Source organism: Lonchura striata, chromosome 2, assembly GCF_050655825.1.
Source record: "Lonchura striata isolate lonStrDom1 chromosome 2, ASM5065582v1, whole genome shotgun sequence".
Lineage (NCBI taxonomy): Eukaryota > Metazoa > Chordata > Aves > Passeriformes > Estrildidae > Lonchura > Lonchura striata.
Window position 1 is genome coordinate 121,792,153 of NC_140704.1, and position 17,511 is coordinate 121,809,663.

At 49.6% G+C, this 17,511-nt stretch overlaps 2 protein-coding genes and 1 long non-coding RNA gene across 4 annotated transcripts in view; 2 read left to right on the plus strand and 1 right to left on the minus strand.

Moving 5' to 3' along the window:
* Positions 1-213: 213 nt before the first annotated feature.
* Positions 214-6,071, plus strand: BHLHE22 (basic helix-loop-helix family member e22). Its single transcript, XM_085572139.1, has one exon. The coding sequence runs from the start codon at positions 5,034-5,036 to the stop codon at positions 5,931-5,933; it is 900 nt and encodes a 299-aa protein (XP_085428265.1). The 5' UTR covers positions 214-5,033; the 3' UTR covers positions 5,934-6,071.
* A 1,943-nt stretch (positions 6,072-8,014) lies between these two features.
* LOC110484736 (uncharacterized) overlaps positions 8,015-17,511 on the plus strand; it is a 60,461-nt gene continuing 50,964 nt past the window's right edge. The window contains exon 1 of one of the 2 annotated variants that reach the window (XR_014952925.1): positions 8,015-9,866. This is a non-coding gene — a long non-coding RNA (uncharacterized LOC110484736). The remainder of the gene's footprint in view (positions 9,867-17,511) is intronic. The other variant, XR_014952924.1, reaches the window with a different exon arrangement.
* CYP7B1 (cytochrome P450 family 7 subfamily B member 1) overlaps positions 10,909-17,511 on the minus strand; it is a 131,218-nt gene continuing 124,615 nt past the window's right edge. The window contains exon 6 of the mRNA XM_021555623.3: positions 10,909-17,232. Within this exon, the coding sequence (XP_021411298.2) occupies positions 16,936-17,232 (297 nt within the window). The 3' untranslated portion in view covers positions 10,909-16,935. The remainder of the gene's footprint in view (positions 17,233-17,511) is intronic.

Here is a 17,511-nt window from a genome sequence, read left to right on the forward strand (position 1 = left end):
CGTTTCAATGTCATTCCTTTTTACATTTTCATGCAGGCTCTATGGCTTCATCCCTTCCCTCCACCACTGCCACCAGCTCCGCCGCCTCCGAGGCGGGCCATGCACTTCTCCCGGTGCCCAGGAGATGGTGCTGTGGATTTTGGATCGGGAGCGCCGCGGCCGGGGCCGGGCCGGTAGGACCCGCGGAGCCCCAGCGGGACCCTGCGGACACCCGGAGGGTCTCCGCGGGAATCCTCAGGTGCTCCTGCTCTCTCTGCAGCCCTCCAGAATTCCCTTTACAGCTCTAGCGGTCACCCCAGAGGCGCAGGGCCGGGCTGTCAGGGTTTCGTTCCTCACCCCAAGAAGCCTCAACCTCGCTGCGCTGTGGGCCAGGTTCACCAACGCCGCTTTTGCACCCCCACTAAGGACCGGAACGGAGGGAGTGTTTACCTCCGTTTCGCAGCACCTCGTCACACTAAAGTCCCCCAAGCCCGGTTGTACACACACGTCCCCCAGCCCTGCCCGCTCCCCCGGGCACCGGGGAGCTGCGCCGGGCGTGCCGGGGGCTGAGAGCATCGTCCCCTTCTCATCCCCTACAGGATCCTCCTGCCACCCGGAGCCCCCGGCGGGCTGCGGGCCCTGCCTGCAGCTGGGAACAGCTCCCAGGCGAGTCCACCGGCCTCCTGGGGCTGCCTCTGAGCAGACACGCTCCTCTGAGGATGTTTGCACCACGAGATGCAGAGGGGAGGGTAATTTTATTTGTTTTTACTGTTTTTTTTTCCTACACTTCGAACTTAAATAAAGTTTTCTTCACATAGAAGACAACATAGCTGCAGCTGCGGCGAACGAAAGCGCTCTCCAAAGCTTGATTTAGTGCTGGAAAAGTCGGGCAAATCCTGCATGGGGGACTGCCCCTGCTGCACTCAGAGCTCGACTGTAATCTCCCCCAGGCTCGGCGTGTCAGAGGAAGAAGAGACTCCGGACTGAGCCACTGGAAGAAGAACCGGAAAGTTGGGGAAGATTCCAAGCCCTGCTCTTGCTACGGGGCCGTCCGACGGCAGCAGGCACACGCCGTCCCTCTGCTCAGAGCAGGCAGGGAGAGACTAACCACCTGACTAAATCCATCTGCATTCAGCTCCTGGGCGTCTGACGGCAAAATTTGGAACGTGTCTTTCATCACGGAAACTTTTCTGCAAACCCAACCCTGGGAAGAGGGAAAAGGCAATTTTATTCTCTTACAGGTGGGGAGCGGAACAAAATAGCTCTCGAACACATCTTGCTAAAGACGCCACAGAAAATCAGCAATCACTGGGCTGTCCGCTCTCATCTGTATCCTGGGACCTTCTCCAAGTCCTTGCCCCCTGCTCCTGCCTCCTGCCCCGCCCAGGACGGCCCGTGCCCGGCCGCTCACAGCGGAGCCTGGGGGATGCTCCGGGGCGGCGGGCGCAGCCCTTCTGCATCTCGGCTCCGGGCTGCTCATTTCCCGAAATAATGACCCAAGTGTGGAGGAGCTGGTGGCAGAGGGCTGCGGTACAATTAAACCAGGTAACGAGACGCTGGGCAGATGTGTTTTCATTGCGCTGTAAGATAAACGCAGTGTTAAATGCCTGACAACTTCCCAGAAGCAATCAGCAAAAGTTTACGAGTGCATAAACCTCAAAGACCATTCCTCGGTATTTTTATAAGCGCCGCATTTAAAGCTTCTATAAATTCTTCTGGTTGCTTCCAAACTAAAGTTCCCGTAGACTATTAAACAGACACTTCTTCGTGAGGTGGGGAGAGACAGATCATAAGATGCGGGTCCAGGGAAGGCGAGAGGGGCTCTCTTTTCGTCCCCTCCACTTTGCTCTCCCAACTCTTTCCCACACCTCCCACAAGGTAAAGTTTGTAGAAAAGTTGGCATCTTTAGAGCACGAAAAGTCCTAGATGAGCACATCGGCAAGATGAAGGGATTTATCCATGTCTCAGGAACAGGGGACAGACCTAGTAGGGAGGGAGAGGAAAAAAATGAAGAGCAAGGGAAAGAAGGAAGGAAAAGAAAGGTGGTTGAAAAGATGGGATGAAGCAGGTAAAAGTCTGCGAGCAGATCTAGGGGCAGATCATGAAGACTGACCAGTGGACATGGAAGAACAGAAAAAGCTTAGACGGAGAGGGAGATTTCAGACGCAGAGGGCAAATCTAAGCGAACGCAGGCGAGGGGGGAAGGAGGCTGCCGCGGGGGTCGCCGCCGTGCCCCCGTTCCCCCGCCCCGACGGCACGGCCCGGCAGCACCCCTCGCCGATCGGGGCAACCGCGGTGGCCGCAACCCCGGGGCACGGGACCTGCCGCTTGCGGAGAGGCAGTGTACCTCGTCCCCAAAGTTGGAGAAAAAACTAGACAGCGCTAGTGAACCCACAGATCACCGGGAGAGATCAAGCCGGAACCCTCTGTCTTCGAAGAAATAAGATGAGGGGAATGAAATGTTCCCACTAGCCATCAAATTATAATAACAGTATCCGTCATCCTTAAGTGACCACACGAGTTTTACAAGTTGGATATTAAACAGATTAAATAATAATAATAATAAAAATCCCCAAATCCCTGTTGCGAACATGAAGTCCTTTGTTTATGATCCCGAGGAAAATGAAGTTGCTAATTGAAAAACAATAAACGTAAAATGCCTTTGGATTAATAATGATAGAGGTTAACGGTGACATCCATCCCTTGGAAAGGGGGAGGGGAGCGAGGCGCTCGGTGACTGTGCGCTTGGACGGCGACCAGGGACAAGCGCAGCAGCCAAATGGGGCTGGGGGGGCAGGGGGTGAGACCCTGCCTCTTCGGAGGGCTCGGCTTGTATGTTCGCCTCTGATCCGGAGACACGAGGTGAGGAAGGTCTGTATTGTAGTCATGTCCTCGCTAGATGAAATCTCAGTCAATTACTCTGAAATCTGCAGCTTGGCTTCTTTTCATTCTTTCCAGGTGAAAATTCAAACGTTTTCTGTTGTCGCCTGGTCCTTTCTTTCCTGAAACAAGGCACCCAACTGTTCTGATATTACCATTCAAAAACGGGTTCTGTGGCAAACCTCATTTGTGAATCTATTACAGAGATTAATAGATTATTTCTCCTTTTTCAACTAATTCTCAGTGGGGAAATTTAACCATATGGTAAGGAGAGAATTAGAATTTCATCACATTAGAGCAAAATGTAATGAAAAGAGTCCAACACCTGGGGCCAACTCCGAAAGACACAATTAAAAGGTTTTTAATGAAACCAGAGAAACCAAAAAATTTTCATAGCCTTCAGTTAATCCTGCCACATAAGAATGATTTGGAAGTGTTGGGAAATATTGTTTTTTACTGATGTCATAAGAATGAAAACCTTCCACTAAATACTCTGAGTGCTAACAGAAAGGCGAGAGCAAGCTGCTCGCCTCAAGCATCAGAGGAGTAGTGGGACAAAATTCTGACCGACCCTCGGGTTTCCACTTCAGCTTTTGGAAGAGTGCAGAAGAAAGTGTTCCCGGCTCCGAGGAGAAGCCCCGAGAGAGGAGCAGGGGGTCTGAGTGTCCGGATGACTGAGGCCGCCTCGCCCTGACACCCGGCGGCATCCCGGCGCTGGGGAGAAGAGCGGGGGTGCTTCGGCCGAGTCGGGCTCGCTGGAGGGAGGCAGGAGGGCACGGACCTGGCAAAGAGCTGGTCAGTCACAATAAAAAATAAATTGTAAAAAGTTTGGTGGGTTTTGCCCTTTCTCTTCCCGCCCTCTCTCTTCCCAAGATCCGTTCATTTTCAAGGTAACTGATGGGGCTTTATGTTTTTTATAGGGACACGGGGGATAATCACTCGCAAGCAGCAATCTGCTACTTGAAAAGGGATAAGGGAAGGAGGAAGGGAACCTCCCCATAGTTTGGTCTCCTTTTGTTGGAAGGGGGGTGGGGAGAGGGAGGACTGGGGACCACCCGCCTCCCAAGGAAGCAAGGTGGACTTTGGCAGTGGGCAGGAGTGGGCACAACGGTTGGGATTGCTCCGGGGATTTTTAATTTTATGTTTTTCTTTCCCAGGCGATGCTTTTCTGGAAGACGGGTGGGGGTGGGAGGGAGCTATAAGTTAATGTAAATGCAGGGGGTGGGTGGGCTGGGGGGAGAGGGTGTCACTCCCGACTCCACGGCTAAGTTAGCAGAAGTCTGCTGGCATCACTCGGAAGGAGAAGTGTTGAAGTGGGCTTTTCTGCAGTGCAGGGCTGTAATTTGCTGAAGGAGGCAAAGAACATCCTTCGATCTAAGTAGGGCTTTTAGTGTGCTCATTGATGAGTGAAAGTCGCCACACATGTCAAGCTAAAGGCAGTTGTTGGGTTACTAACAGGACACAACGTCTTGCAAACATATGCGTTAAGCTGTGTATACAGATGGCAGGGAGAATAATGGAGCAGGCGCCTCTTATAAAGCTCTAGCTGCTGCCTGTCTTCAGACCTGGGAAAAGAAACTATTCAGACTCAGGGCCAGATAGCGCCTGGGATTGTTTGTTACCGTTTTAATCCTATTAATTAAAACGTTAACCTGATTGGGTAGAAAGCTCTGTCCCAACAGGCGAGTCTTCTTCATAATAACCTACTCTCAGAGATAATGATGTAAAAGACTCCCCCGTCTGCGGCGGCTGCTGGTTGATGGGTCCGGAAATCTCTTGAAGGTGAATCCAAGCAAGATAAACGGTGGAAGCGGCTCCACTGGCAGCGCACAATGCCCCAGCGCGGCGCCTGCTGAGGGCGAGCCGGAGCCGCAGCCGGAGCCACAGCCACAGCCCGAGCCACAGCCGCTGCCGGAACCGCAGCCCGAGCCGGAGCCGCCGCCCGAGCCGGAGCCACAGCCGGAGTCGCCGGAGCCGCCAGAGCCGCAGTCCGAGCCGCCGCCGGAGCCAGGGAAGGGGCAGCCGCGGCGCCGGGCACGGCGCAGCCCCGGCGGGAGCCGGGAAGCGATTTCTGCCAGCGGGACGCCGGGGAGCCGCCCGCCGCGGCGCGGAGCCTTGGAGCAGCGGGCCGGGAACTGAGGGGGGCGGAGGAGGCGGAGGCGAGCCGGGCGCCGATGGAGCGGGCGCTGGGGCTGCCCGCAGAAGAGGACCTCTTCCACAAGAGCCTCGCCGCCTCGGCCAAGCGCATGGAGTCCGCCTTCCGCTCGCCCCCGGGGCTCGACCTTTCCCACCCCCGCGACCGCCAGCCCTCGCCGCTCGCCTGCTACGAGGCGTCGGAGCCCGAGGCGCTGCTGCAGCCCGGAGTCGGCGGCGACCCGCTGGCTCTGCCGCCGGGCTCCGTCTGCGTCAAGTACGGCGAGAGCGCCAGCCGCAGCTCGGTGGCCGAGAGCAGCGGCGGCGAGCAGAGCCCCGACGACGACAGCGACGGCCGCTGCGAGCTGGTGCTGCGCGGCGCCGGGGGGGACCCGCGCGTCGCCTCGCCGGCGGCGGGCGGCGGCGGAGGGGGGGGCGGGGGGCTGAAGGCGGCCGAGGGCAGCTGCTCCAACAGCCACGGGCACGGCGGCAGCAAGAAGTCCAAGGAACAGAAGGCGCTGCGGCTCAACATCAACGCGCGGGAGCGGCGGCGGATGCACGACCTGAACGACGCGCTGGACGAGCTGCGGGCGGTCATCCCCTACGCGCACAGTCCCTCGGTGCGGAAGCTCTCCAAGATCGCCACGCTCCTCCTGGCCAAGAACTACATCCTGATGCAGGCGCAGGCCCTGGAGGAGATGCGGCGCTTGGTGGCTTATCTCAACCAGGGCCAGGCCATCTCGGCCGCTTCCCTGCCCAGCTCCGCCGCGGCGGCGGCGGCAGCGGCGGCGGCGCTGCACCCCGCCCTCGGCGCCTACGAGCAGGCGGCCGGTTACCCCTTCAGCGCCGGGCTGCCCCCCGCCACCTCCTGCCCGGAAAAATGTGCCATCTTCAACAGCGTCTCCTCCAGCCTCTGCAAACAGTGCACGGAGAAGCCTTAAGCGCCGCCGCCGTGGCCGCCCCCCGCCGCCGCCGCGGTCCCGGGGAGCGGCGACAGCCGGCGGTGCGGTCCCGGGCCGGGGGGCGCGGAGGCGGCGGAGGGACTGACGGCTGCCCGGCCCCGCCACCCTCTGCCCGGACTCGCCTCGCCTCGCTCTTCTCCTCGGGCGCCGCCGAGACGGGACCGCGACGGGAGCCAGCGTGCGTGCGGCCGCGGGAGGGGGCGCGGGGCCGGGGGTGCCGCGGGGAGGAAGGAAGGCCCGGCCCGGGGGCGCCGGGGGGACTCGCTGCGCGTCCGGACAAAGGAGAGGCCGGGAAATAGCAGGCCGGGCTGGGAGCCGGGGCTATCGCCGGGGACAAATCAGAGAGGGCACTTGAACGTAGATTTTTTTTTTTTTTATTAATTATTAGCAGTATTATTATTATTATTATTATTCTGAGCCAGGAAACAAACAAACTTGAAATGTAAACTTATTATTTAAGTGACTCGCAGAAACAAAGAGACTGGACCATTGCTATGGAAGACTTTGTATTTTTTATCGTCTCTAAACTTTGATCCTGTGAAAATGCGCAAAGTTTGGTGAGAGTGATTTAAAAAATCGAGAGAGTTACAAAAAAGACAAAAAATAACCGATCAAAACCCCTACTCCGTGTCGCTGAAAGTATCGCATTTTTAAAAGAAATATTTATGTGCACCTTGTTTCTTTCCACTTTGCAATGATGTACGAACAAGACATGCTATTTATTTGTTATTCTTTAAAATGACCCTTCCACGCCAACAATATTTATCATGTGTTAAGGTCATGGGTCTTATGTGCAGTTACTTTAAATGCTTCTAAAATTCTGTTTATGGATTAACTTAAACTGTGTGCCAAGTGTTTAAAACATTTATTTGCCAACAACATATAAGCAGAAATGTTGATGTATCCGAGCTGCTTAGGTTTATGAAAGGTCATCTGGATTTTAAGTTGCATCATCCCTGTATTTAAATTGAGCTTTAATAAATTGCTTCAGTCCAAAAATTACAGGAAAAGTGTATTCTTAATTGCTCAACCAACTGATTTTTGAAAGGGTATTCTTTGCATTATAACAGGTAGTAACTATTTACTTTTACAAGGCATCAGAGCAATAGCTGCTACAAGAACATTTGCCAAGCCAATGTTTTCCCAGGCGCTGTGTTTTCGAAGGTATAATTTAAACCGCTTTAAATGTGTGTGTAAATTATTCTGACTGTGGATAATTATTTAAGTTGAAATACTTTAAATACTTTAGGCTAATTTACAGAACGCGTGGAATTCTTCTCTTCCTTTTTCAGGGGATGTGGGGGGCGGGTTTTTGATTTTTTTTTTTTTTTTTAAAGAAAACTGAGAGATGAAAAGCAAGAAGTAGCTATTTACCCAAAGTGAGCCTTCAGTTTGAGTTTGCATGGCTGGGTGGCTGTCTCTCTGCCATTTGTAAATCAAGGATTTTTTAAAATTATTTTTTTTTTTTCCTTTTCAAAAGGAGTCCTGCTTTTTTCCACTACTTGCAGATAATACAAATTCGGACTGTCAGGTTGGATGGCAAAATAGGAGCCATGATGGATCTGTTGGCAGGTCACGGATGTGTAAAGAGTGATATATATTAAATAGGTCAATCAGATTATGACAGCAATGTACGATCGTTTGTATGTGTATCTATGTCGGAAAGAATCTTTATTAAAATATTTTGAACAAACGCTTGTATTACGCTGTGCTTTGTTAAGCATTTCTATCCAGATTAAAGGAGGTGGATGGTGGGGGGTGGGTAGTTTTCTTTCCTTTGCCCGAGTGAGCCCCAGTACCCTCCCCGTCACCCCACTCCCGGCTCCGGCTGTCCCAGGCAGGGAGCCGAGAAGTTCCTCCCTGGCTTCATTTCTCCCGCTCCCGTGGCAGGCGGCCCCCGGCGCTGCGCGGCAGCCGTGGGGCAGTGCCGTGCCGGGCCGGGCCGGGCCCTGCCCAACCCTGCCCAACCCTACCCTACCCTGCCCAACCCTGCCCTGCCCGGCCCGCCCGTCCCGCGGCTCCACGCCCGCCCCGAGCCGTGGGGCTGGATGCGCCGCGGGGTACGCTGCAGGACCGCCCCCCTGCCTCCTCCCAGTCCGCCGAGTTTTGGAGCCGCCCCTCCCCTCGTGCACCCTCCGCCCTGCCCCAAACCCGAGGGCAGGGGAAGCAGGCAGCCCCCCAGGCTGTCTGCTCGGCGCTAAGCCCGGCCCGGGGTCCCGGTCTTGCGGCTCCCCCCTCCCCTCGGGCGGCCCGGGCCGGCGCCGGGTGTCCGCGGGGCCGCCTCTCCCAACAGCAGCACCACAGGCGGGGGAAGGGTATAAATATTTTCTGCTCCACTTCCCATCAAAAAAGATTAATCAGAACCTGTAACTTTTCAGGAAACATAACTGTAAAGTGCCACGGAGCTGTGGGAAGGCAGCCCAGAGAGGGTGGGCAGATCAGCCCCCAGGCGCAAGGAGAAGCGTCTCTCAGCATTTACTAGACAAAGGCTGGGTGCGTCTAATTATGATTATTAAAACAATTTCCATGACGATGTCTAATATTATGTTAATTTGAAAACAACTGTGTATGAAAACTGTCGACTATAATACCTAAATTCATTTAATGAAACACATCGTTAAGGCAATTAAACCTCCTGGATGTGATTAAGGAACATAATTACGACACTGTTCTGCGCCATAATTGGGTGTCTTTAATCAAGGGGTAAAGTGATCAGCAACACAGCCATTAGTTTGTATTGTTCTGTCTCTGCTGTCCATCATTCTGATTAGGAATTAACCACCGCCACCAGCTTGGCGTGGTGCGTGCCTGTGTGTGTGTCTCTGTGAGTGTGTGTTCGTGCATATAACATCGCAGGACACATTTGCTGCAATATTTACCGCTTAATGTCTCTGGCTACCGAGCGGGTTTCCTTCCCGGAGAGGTTCCCTTGGAAGGCGCGGGCGCTGCTCGGCTTTGCCCGGCAGTGGGGTGGGGGAAAATAAGCCAGGTCCCAGCAAACTCCTGGAGCGGCCGGGACCCAAGGTGGGGAGGAGGCAAGGGGCTGGGGGAGGCCCACGTCCTGCCTCCCGGCTCCTGTGGCCGGGGGCAGGGTCCGAAGTGTGCGGGCCGGGCCTGGCGTGCTCCCCGCCGGCTCTGGGGAGCGAGGTCTGTGGCACATGGAGTGGTTTGTCCGTTCACCGCTCTCTCGCCTGCCTCTGCCTCAGAGCGACGGGACAGAGGAATGAAAATCTTTGTCATTCCTGGCTACCGCTGCCGCCCGACTTTGGGCTGTCGCTGTCTTGCTTCCTCTTCGATTGCTTCGGAGGGAGCGACGGGTCCGTGCCAGGTAGAGGTGCTACCAGTCCTGGCCCCACTGTCCAGTCGCGCTGCGCCGGGCATCCTCCCTGGGAAGCGGCTCGAAGCCACTGGGCCGGTCCCTGAGCAGGTCTTGCCAATGCAAGCGCAATGTGTGCCGGGCTGGGGGGAGGAGAGAGGCTCCCCCGCCCGCCTTAAAGCTTGAGAGATCACTTAGCCAGAAATGAACGTGAACCCGTTCAAAAGAGCTTCTTCCCCGTTTCCAACCGCCCCACCGAACCGGGATCTCCCTCAGCCTCATCCGGAGCTCCCTCTGCCCTCGCCGCCCAGCCTGGCTCCCTTCCCCGGCCCCTTACCCCGGCTCGGAGCCTAGATTGTCCCAGCATGAGTGACATTGGCTTTCCTAATGTAATGACTTATGAAAGATATAATCATGTGTTAAATTGAATCCTCCGCTTAACTGTTAATGGTGTGCTCTGGGCACATTTACGTATTAGATGCTATGGTAACTAATTACCACTAGAAGAAGGGATAATACACTTTCCAGACTTTGACAAATAATTATGAGTGTTCACATCCCTGCTAGCAGCAGTTGCAGCGGATCTGCTGGAATGAGTAAGTGAATAAATGAATGGGTAAGTGAACTTGTGTGCATGGAGGGGACTAGATAATGAATAGTGGTCAAGTGAGTTTTCTTATTAAAACCTTTAATGAAAATGTGATTTAGGGTGGAAGGGGGAAAAAAGTGCGACGCTGCCTCGAAACGTAATTAAATCGCGTAATATAAACATCAGAATCATAAATAAGTTTGCTTTTAATTAAAACTCAGCAGTAAAGTAAATTATCCACGTGCTCCGAAACTTTACAGCAATTAACACTTTTTTTTTTTTTTTCTTTTTTGTGGTAATGGTGGTGCTGGTGCTGGTGGAGGGAGGCTGTTGGGGATTGGGGGGGGGGGGGGGGGGGGTAAAACAAACGAGCCGAGACCGTCCCCAGGATCATTTGTAACTGTGATAACTGTGATCGCACCGCCCCTGCCCGCAGGCCGGACGGATCCTGAGGCTCTAAGCAAACAGCGGAAGAGCTCCTTGTCGGAGCGGGACAAAAGTTTGGGGAAGTGGCGCCGGCCCCGCCACCCGCCCGCTCCGCGGGGTCGCTGCTGCCCGTCGGGGCCCGGTCCCCGCCTGGGAAAGCTCCGGCTCCAGCGGAGCCCATGGAGAGCGCAGGGCAGGCTCTCCCTGAAGCGTTGCGCATGGCTTAGGCGCCGCAGGGGTTAAGCCGATTTTGCCCGCTCCTGCGCTGCCATCCCGCCGGGGCAGGGGCAAAGGTGGGAGCCGCTGCCGGGAGCGGGAGCCGGCACGGCTGCCCCGGCCCCCTGCCCCAGCCGGGGGCTCCTAGCAGCCCTCCGCGTAGCAGAGGGGACATGTGCTAAATGAGCACAGAGATGCAGCCAGCCCCGTTTACCCCTGGTCACTCATCAGCTCGCTGTCACCCAGCCCGCCCACACCCGCCCCGAAGCGCTCCGGAGGGGAATTTGGTCTGGTTCGGCTCGTTCTCCAGCCGCGGGAAGGGTTAAATCCTTCCCCAAGCCCCTAGTTGCCCTTGTCCTCTCAACCTGATTCAGAGACGTGTAATAAAATAGGAAGCAAATTTATGGTCTGTTTCAAGCACTTTACTGCTGTATTTTTAAATTCATATATGCACGTATAAGAACTATGATCTGTGAATAATTTGAAGTGCTATAGGAAAATGATGTATTTTAGAACAAACATAACCGTTTTCTTACATAATTGTGTCGGATTAAAATAAAAAAATAAAGATACATTTCGAAGAGAGACAAAGCTGAAAATCTAATGACAGCCATAAACTGCTAGACAGCCATAAATTAACGTCTTCATCAAACACTGAAGGGATCAGTGCTTATCTAAATCAACAATTATTTCTTCTAAGAAGTTGCCGAACAGATTGCCCCTTTAATACTATTTTTAAATCTTCATAATTGAGGATTAGGGAAAAACAATCGCCTTTCCAGAGTAAACCTCCTCTCCACCAGCCGAAGCCCTCCAACTCGCCGAACACCCAGACCGCTTCCCTAGGAACCTCCTCGGGGGTCCCGTCCCCTTGTCCCACTGCAGCATCCCTGGAAGCTCGTGATGCTTGTAGGAAGGGGCATGCAGGAATCTTTCCTCACCCCCCTCTCCCCTGGTTTTTGTCGCGGGCCGCGGGAGGTGGGAGCGCAGGGAGCAGAAGCCAGCGGCGGGAGCCCGGCGGGCAGCGGGCGGGGATGCGGGCGGGCGGGCGAGGGTGCGGGTCCCTGCCGCCGCCGCGGGCCGGGGGCATCCCGGAGCGGCAGCATCCCCCGGTGCTTCCACCACCAGCTCAACTAATGCCCATCCGCTTTTCAGGTTCAAAGCTTTAGCGAGGCGGCACTTCTCCCAGCTGCAGCCACCTGCGAAGCCGGTTTTGCAAGAGGCTGCTGTAAAGAATTCATTTTTTAAAGGCAACTGAAAGATACGTTGTGAAGAGAGGCGATTCACGGGCTCACAAGATGGAAATTAGACAGGGAAAGACTTGCTGCCTGTAGGAGAATAGCGAGCGACTAAACTGTTTAGAAGAAAGAGATAGTTGCAAAGATGAGCTGATGGGGAAGAAGTCGCTGTCAAAAGTCATCGCAGGGTGTTTGCTTAATGACTTTTACACTCCCTGTAGCCAGAACTTAAGACTTTTATTCAACTTTTCTGTACTCATAGCTGCTGGTTTTGGGGAAAAGAAAAATGAAGCAACATGTTTGTGTCAAAATGGGTTTAACAAATCTTTGAATATAGAAAGAATTCTGCAAGGGTTCTAGCAAGAACAGCTGAAGCTTAGGCTAGTTTTGATTATTATTATCTTTCAGACCATTACGGAAAGCTTACTCAAAATGTGCCCTTCAAGAAATCTCAAACGATGCCACTTTTTAATTTATAAATTTCAGTAACTTCTAATGTAGTCTGGAGTTAGAACAACTGCACAGCTACACATACATTTACCAAACCAGAAAATGCTGCAGGTCTGTCTTCTCTAGGAAGCATCTTCAATAACCCTCACAGACATACCTGACGAGCATTTCTGCATGAAGGAATGGAGAAACACTGGTCTCTTTAGGGTACAACCCTCCTATTAAATACCTGTAGAACTCAGCAGCTACAGTGATACCTAGAAAAGCCAAGTTGTGCTTTGCTGGTGCAGTACTGTGTATCGTAACAATTTCATTCATATCCCCTTTTAAAATGAATGATCTGTGAAGACAGAATACTTTACTTTAGGTAGTACATCTTGTACTATGTGGTGGTTTGCAAAAGTAAAAGCCTAGGAGTTGTACTTAGGAATCACTAGTGGACTGCAGATCTTTATATTATTTTTGAATAATGTCCTAAGAATGTCAGAAGTGCCACTTTTATTACCTTATCTGATGAGAATTGGCTTATGTTTCCTGGCGGGTGTGTGTGTGTGTGTGTGTGTGTTTGTGTGTGTGTGTGTGTGTGTGTGTGATAAAAAAGACACGGTACTTTCCAATATTCAGAGGAGTTTCTGTATTTCACTGCTGAATTAAAGGCTTTTTTTTTCATTACAGAAATATCTGTCAAGATCAAGTAACAGAAAAATGTAGTATGTTGAAATAATAATTAAAAAGCAATAGTTGTGAATCTGTGAGAAAAGTATAAATATAAGCTGGAAAAAAACCCACAGACAATAATTCAATATTAAAATAGATATATTCCTTTTTATTCTGCCCTTGAAATACAAAATTCCTTTAAGATGTTAGATTACTAAAATAATGAAATTTCTGTTTTCTTGCTCAGAAGTACCTTAGTTGTTCTAGGAGCCTGAACAATGGATATTAACTGTTAAAGTAAAACCTAGCCATTGTTCAGCTATATACAAATTGTGAGTTCACAAAATTAAGAGCACTTCACAATCTCTTGAATGATCTTTCAATAATGACAAAAATTCTACAAGAAAAATTCACAGACCGGTAATTCTTCATAAAAATAGCAATGCCAAAAAGTGTGACATGCAGCTCCCTTAAAAGCATAAAGAGCAACTCTTACATGGTTTTATATTTCTACATTAGGACATACTGACAGAGATATGAAAATCTAATTTGCAAACAGGTACACATATACTACTAGATGGTTTCCTAAATAATGGAACATTTTAAAAAGTTTACAATAGCATCTAGCAGTACTAAGTGCTAGCATGAAAATGGAGAACATTCAGTCTGCAAATTAAAATAAGAAGAATAATTTAAAAATTATGTTTTAGCATTCACATTAGTTCATGATAAATTAACTTTCTTCTTGGGTGCTATAAAGGGCCAGACTGTTAAGAAACCTATTTTTTAATGAGAAAAAAGGTGCTTATATTTTTTTTAATAGCAGAAGATACTATTGATACAACCATAGACATCGACAACTTACAGTCAGAGGCTGGTAGTGACCAGCTGAGTCACATCTCAAACTGATGGGTGAGAGCACCAATTCACTGAGGAACAGCAGAGAAATTCTGGGGGTACCCATGTCCATCCATCCACTTGCAGGTCTGTGGATGACCCCAGCAGGTACTGCTGGGTTGGCAGGGCAGACCCCTCTGCTGAGGTGAAGAGGTGGGAGAGGGAAGCCCAGGTCTGCCTCCCACCACCCTGCCCTGCAGCCCCACTGGCACCTGAATGCTGGCAAAGAGCACTGCTCTTTCTGCTTAGATGCTTTTGCCTCTTCGTGCTCTAGTGACAGACACTCAGAGCTGCACACTCCTGGGTCCTGCAGCACAGGAGGTAATCAAAAAGGGTGTTGTGCCCTGTGTAATGAAACATGCTCTTCTTGGCACAGCACCCTGCAGTGAGCTTGGCTCCAGCTGGGACATGCTGGAACATGTTGAGGATGCTGGAGCATGTTGGGGATGCTGCACTCTGTTGTGCTGCCTCAGCTTATTGACCAGGAATAGCAACACCATGGGCCTTTCAGTCCTGCTTCATGGAGACCGAGTCATTCCTGGTCAGACCAGCTGCTGACTCTCAGTATGTCCCCTCAGTTGCTGAATACATGGACCAGAAGGGTTTAACCTCCCTGACCAGCTCCAGCTCTCATGGCTTTACATGGAGGTGAGGCTTTCTTCCTCAGCAGCCGAGGTATGCCAAGCTAGTGATGCAGTGCTTGCCAGCCAGGAGCCTGGGTTACCAGGGACACAATTCCAGGCCAGACTGGGCAGACCCTGCCTTGCATTTGATTATTTTGGTTCTTGAGCAAAAAAGAGCAAGCAACTTTTATCCCAGCAGAATGCTGGCCTCCTGCGTGGCGCTCTCTAACTCTGATGCAAGGTCTCCAAGCAGCTTCACAGAGGTTTCATCCAACTCCTGGGAAAGATTCTGACCCTTTTCTCTTTTTTTTTTTTTTTCTTTTTAAAATATTTTTTTAATAGAGCATATGATACAGATTAAATTTGCTATTTTGGAGACAATCTAGTTCTTCTTTTAATTTAAGAATAGATACTATACAAATTGATCAGCCATTAATCTGAAACTACTAATGATTTGCATGTACTTTTGGCACAGTCCTATTATGCCCTATCAAATTACGTAGCAGCCAGTGATACTCTAATTAAAAATCCTAAAAATAGAATACAATTATAAAAAAAGGCTTCTGTTTAAAACAAATACCCACTGTTTTCTTCGCAGTTTCTTCAGGTTTGTTTTAAAGTTGGATGCCAAAGAAGGATTCATCATAATTGTAGCATGAGACATTTTACAGGTTATATATAAGCAATAATGGAATGCAGTCAACAGTGTAATGATATCAACATTCCTTCTCTCAAGAAGCCAGGCTCTAATGTCCAAACTGGATTGTGAGCTACAGCTGAGTACAGAATAGCTTCTACAGAGTAACCACAGAAGTAACCTGAGTACAAGAATGTCTCCATTAAAACCAATTTTACTCTCTGGGACAAAGCAATAATCAGCTTTTGCTGTTGATTAAATGTAGAAGTAAAGTTAAAGCATTTAATCAACTGCAAAGCCCATTTAATGTAAGTATACTCCATATTTGTAGACATTATTGATACTATATATGAAGAGAAAATGTTTATCCAATATATCCCACAAAACCACAATTTACTTCTTGGAGGATTTGGAATGTGGCTGTACCAATCTCTGAAAGTCTTTCTAGTGATGCTGATGCTTATTTAGGGTATGTGCTTTGCACAAATAAGTGAACAGGCTTCTACAAAAATAACAATAAATAATTCTTAGTATGTAGGTAGCAGTTTTCATCCATAGGCCATCAAGGGCCATACAGATCAGTACAATTTCTGATTTTGAAAGACTTAGTCTGACACATCCCAAAGAGAGATTTTTTTTTTTTAGGAACACAAGGCAAGGCCCATAGATGTGGCTATTCTGCCATTACAATTATCATCTTGGCAAATTGAGACTGGACAGCCATGGGAATCCTCATCAATCTCTGAAGTGATGGCTGGGAAGAGAGACAGGGTCTAAAATCTCAGATTTTTTTGCACTAGGAAATTAATTTTCCAAACAAGAGCTGGGCACCTAGTGAAGCAGGCTGGGCAGCCAGTATAAACTTCTGTGGCTGTCCAGGGTTTTCACTTGCTCAAATTTTGGCCCCAGGGAAGAGCCTGTTTTCCAATTTGCAGATGGACAAGTCTGTTTCCAAACACAGGTTACACTACTCTGCCTATTCACAACTTAGGCAAAGTAAAACAATGTTAAAAAGCATTTTTAGATACCACACTTGCCCTTGACACCCTCTTCCTCTTTTGCCTTTTCAGAGAAATTAACAAACATAAGAAACAGTCAAAATAAATGCATGAACATGTTACTAAGAAACAGCAAGAGAAAGAGAAGCTAATTTTCAAGGTTATAGAATAATTTCAAATGGCCTTATATATTTTCTTCCTGAACAATATGCTTTTTTAGGGGCTCAAAAGCCAAAATACATAATTTAGGCTTGATCAAGAGCCTATTAAAATCAACAGAACTTCTGACATTAAATGATTACAGGAAAGAAATCACATATTTTAAATTTTTGCACTTGCCAAAAAAAAAAAAAAAAAAAAAAAAAGAAAAGGAGCAAGAAAGCAAAGCATTCACCCTTAGTAAATAAACCTGAAGTTAGAAATGTGTCGTCAGTAAGACATTCTTGCAAATCATCCTCCACCACCCCGCACAACTTCCATCACATCTCCCAAATAAAGGGCTAAGACTCTCATGACCATGAAAAAAATAAAGTAAATATAAAGTTAGGATAATTACAAGAAGCCCCCCCTTCCTTGTTATTATGCTTCTATGAGGAGATGCTGATATTTATGTAAGTGGCCTGGATTCATCCTCCCTGTAAATCCTGCTCATCTCTCAACCAAGAGTATGGGGATGCACCTTGCAGAGATGCTGGGCTATTTACTTGGCCAGACTCTTGTCACGTCATCTCACTTCTCACAACTCAAGCAGGACAAATTGAGGTTGCACATCCCTGCATCTTGTCTCTACCTCCAGCCCAACAGCTTTTCTCCTTAGAAACAAAGAGGAAGGAGGTAAAAGCAGAGAGGGAAAAGCAAACATTTCCAAAAATATAAAGCTGAGTGATGAAATAGAGCAAACATGGAGATTAGTGGAAGGCATATAGGCAGCTGCTCAATTTCTTAAGGACCTTAGCTTGTAACGAAAGGCAATATCAACGTCTGGCAGAAGGATACCAAGGCCCATGCGACTGTTATCAAGTCTGACAGCTTTGTTTTCTGCTAGTTCTACATCAAAATGAGACAATAGTATGAAAAGAAACATCTTCATCTCATTCATTGCGAGGAACCTCCCTGGACACATGCTGATCCCAGAGCCAAAGGGCATTAGGAAATACTTCAGTTTTCTTCCTGCCTTGTAGAATGTGGTTTTCTTCTTGCCATTCTCTATGTATCGATCGAACTTATACTCCTGAAAATGAAAGAGAGAAACAGCGTGATATCTAACAAGGCAGTTACATGAGCTGCTTTCTTTGCACAATGGTAACGCGTCTGAAACCCAGAAAATAAGATAAAGAGGAAGACAAGGAGCTGACAGCTTCTTCTTTTTAGTTGGCTCCCTCAAGTTTCATTAACTCACATTATCTTCCCTGCAAAGAACATTCTTTAAATCCACTTATTTAGCTCAGTCCTTTTACATCAAGCTCCTTCAACTTCCTCATCTCATCCACTGAGTGTCTGGCCTATATTG

Coding starts and splice junctions, on each gene's coding strand:
- BHLHE22 (XM_085572139.1), top strand. CDS start 5,034: ATGGAGCGGGCGCTGGGGCTGCCCGCAGAAGAGGACCTCTTCCACAAG.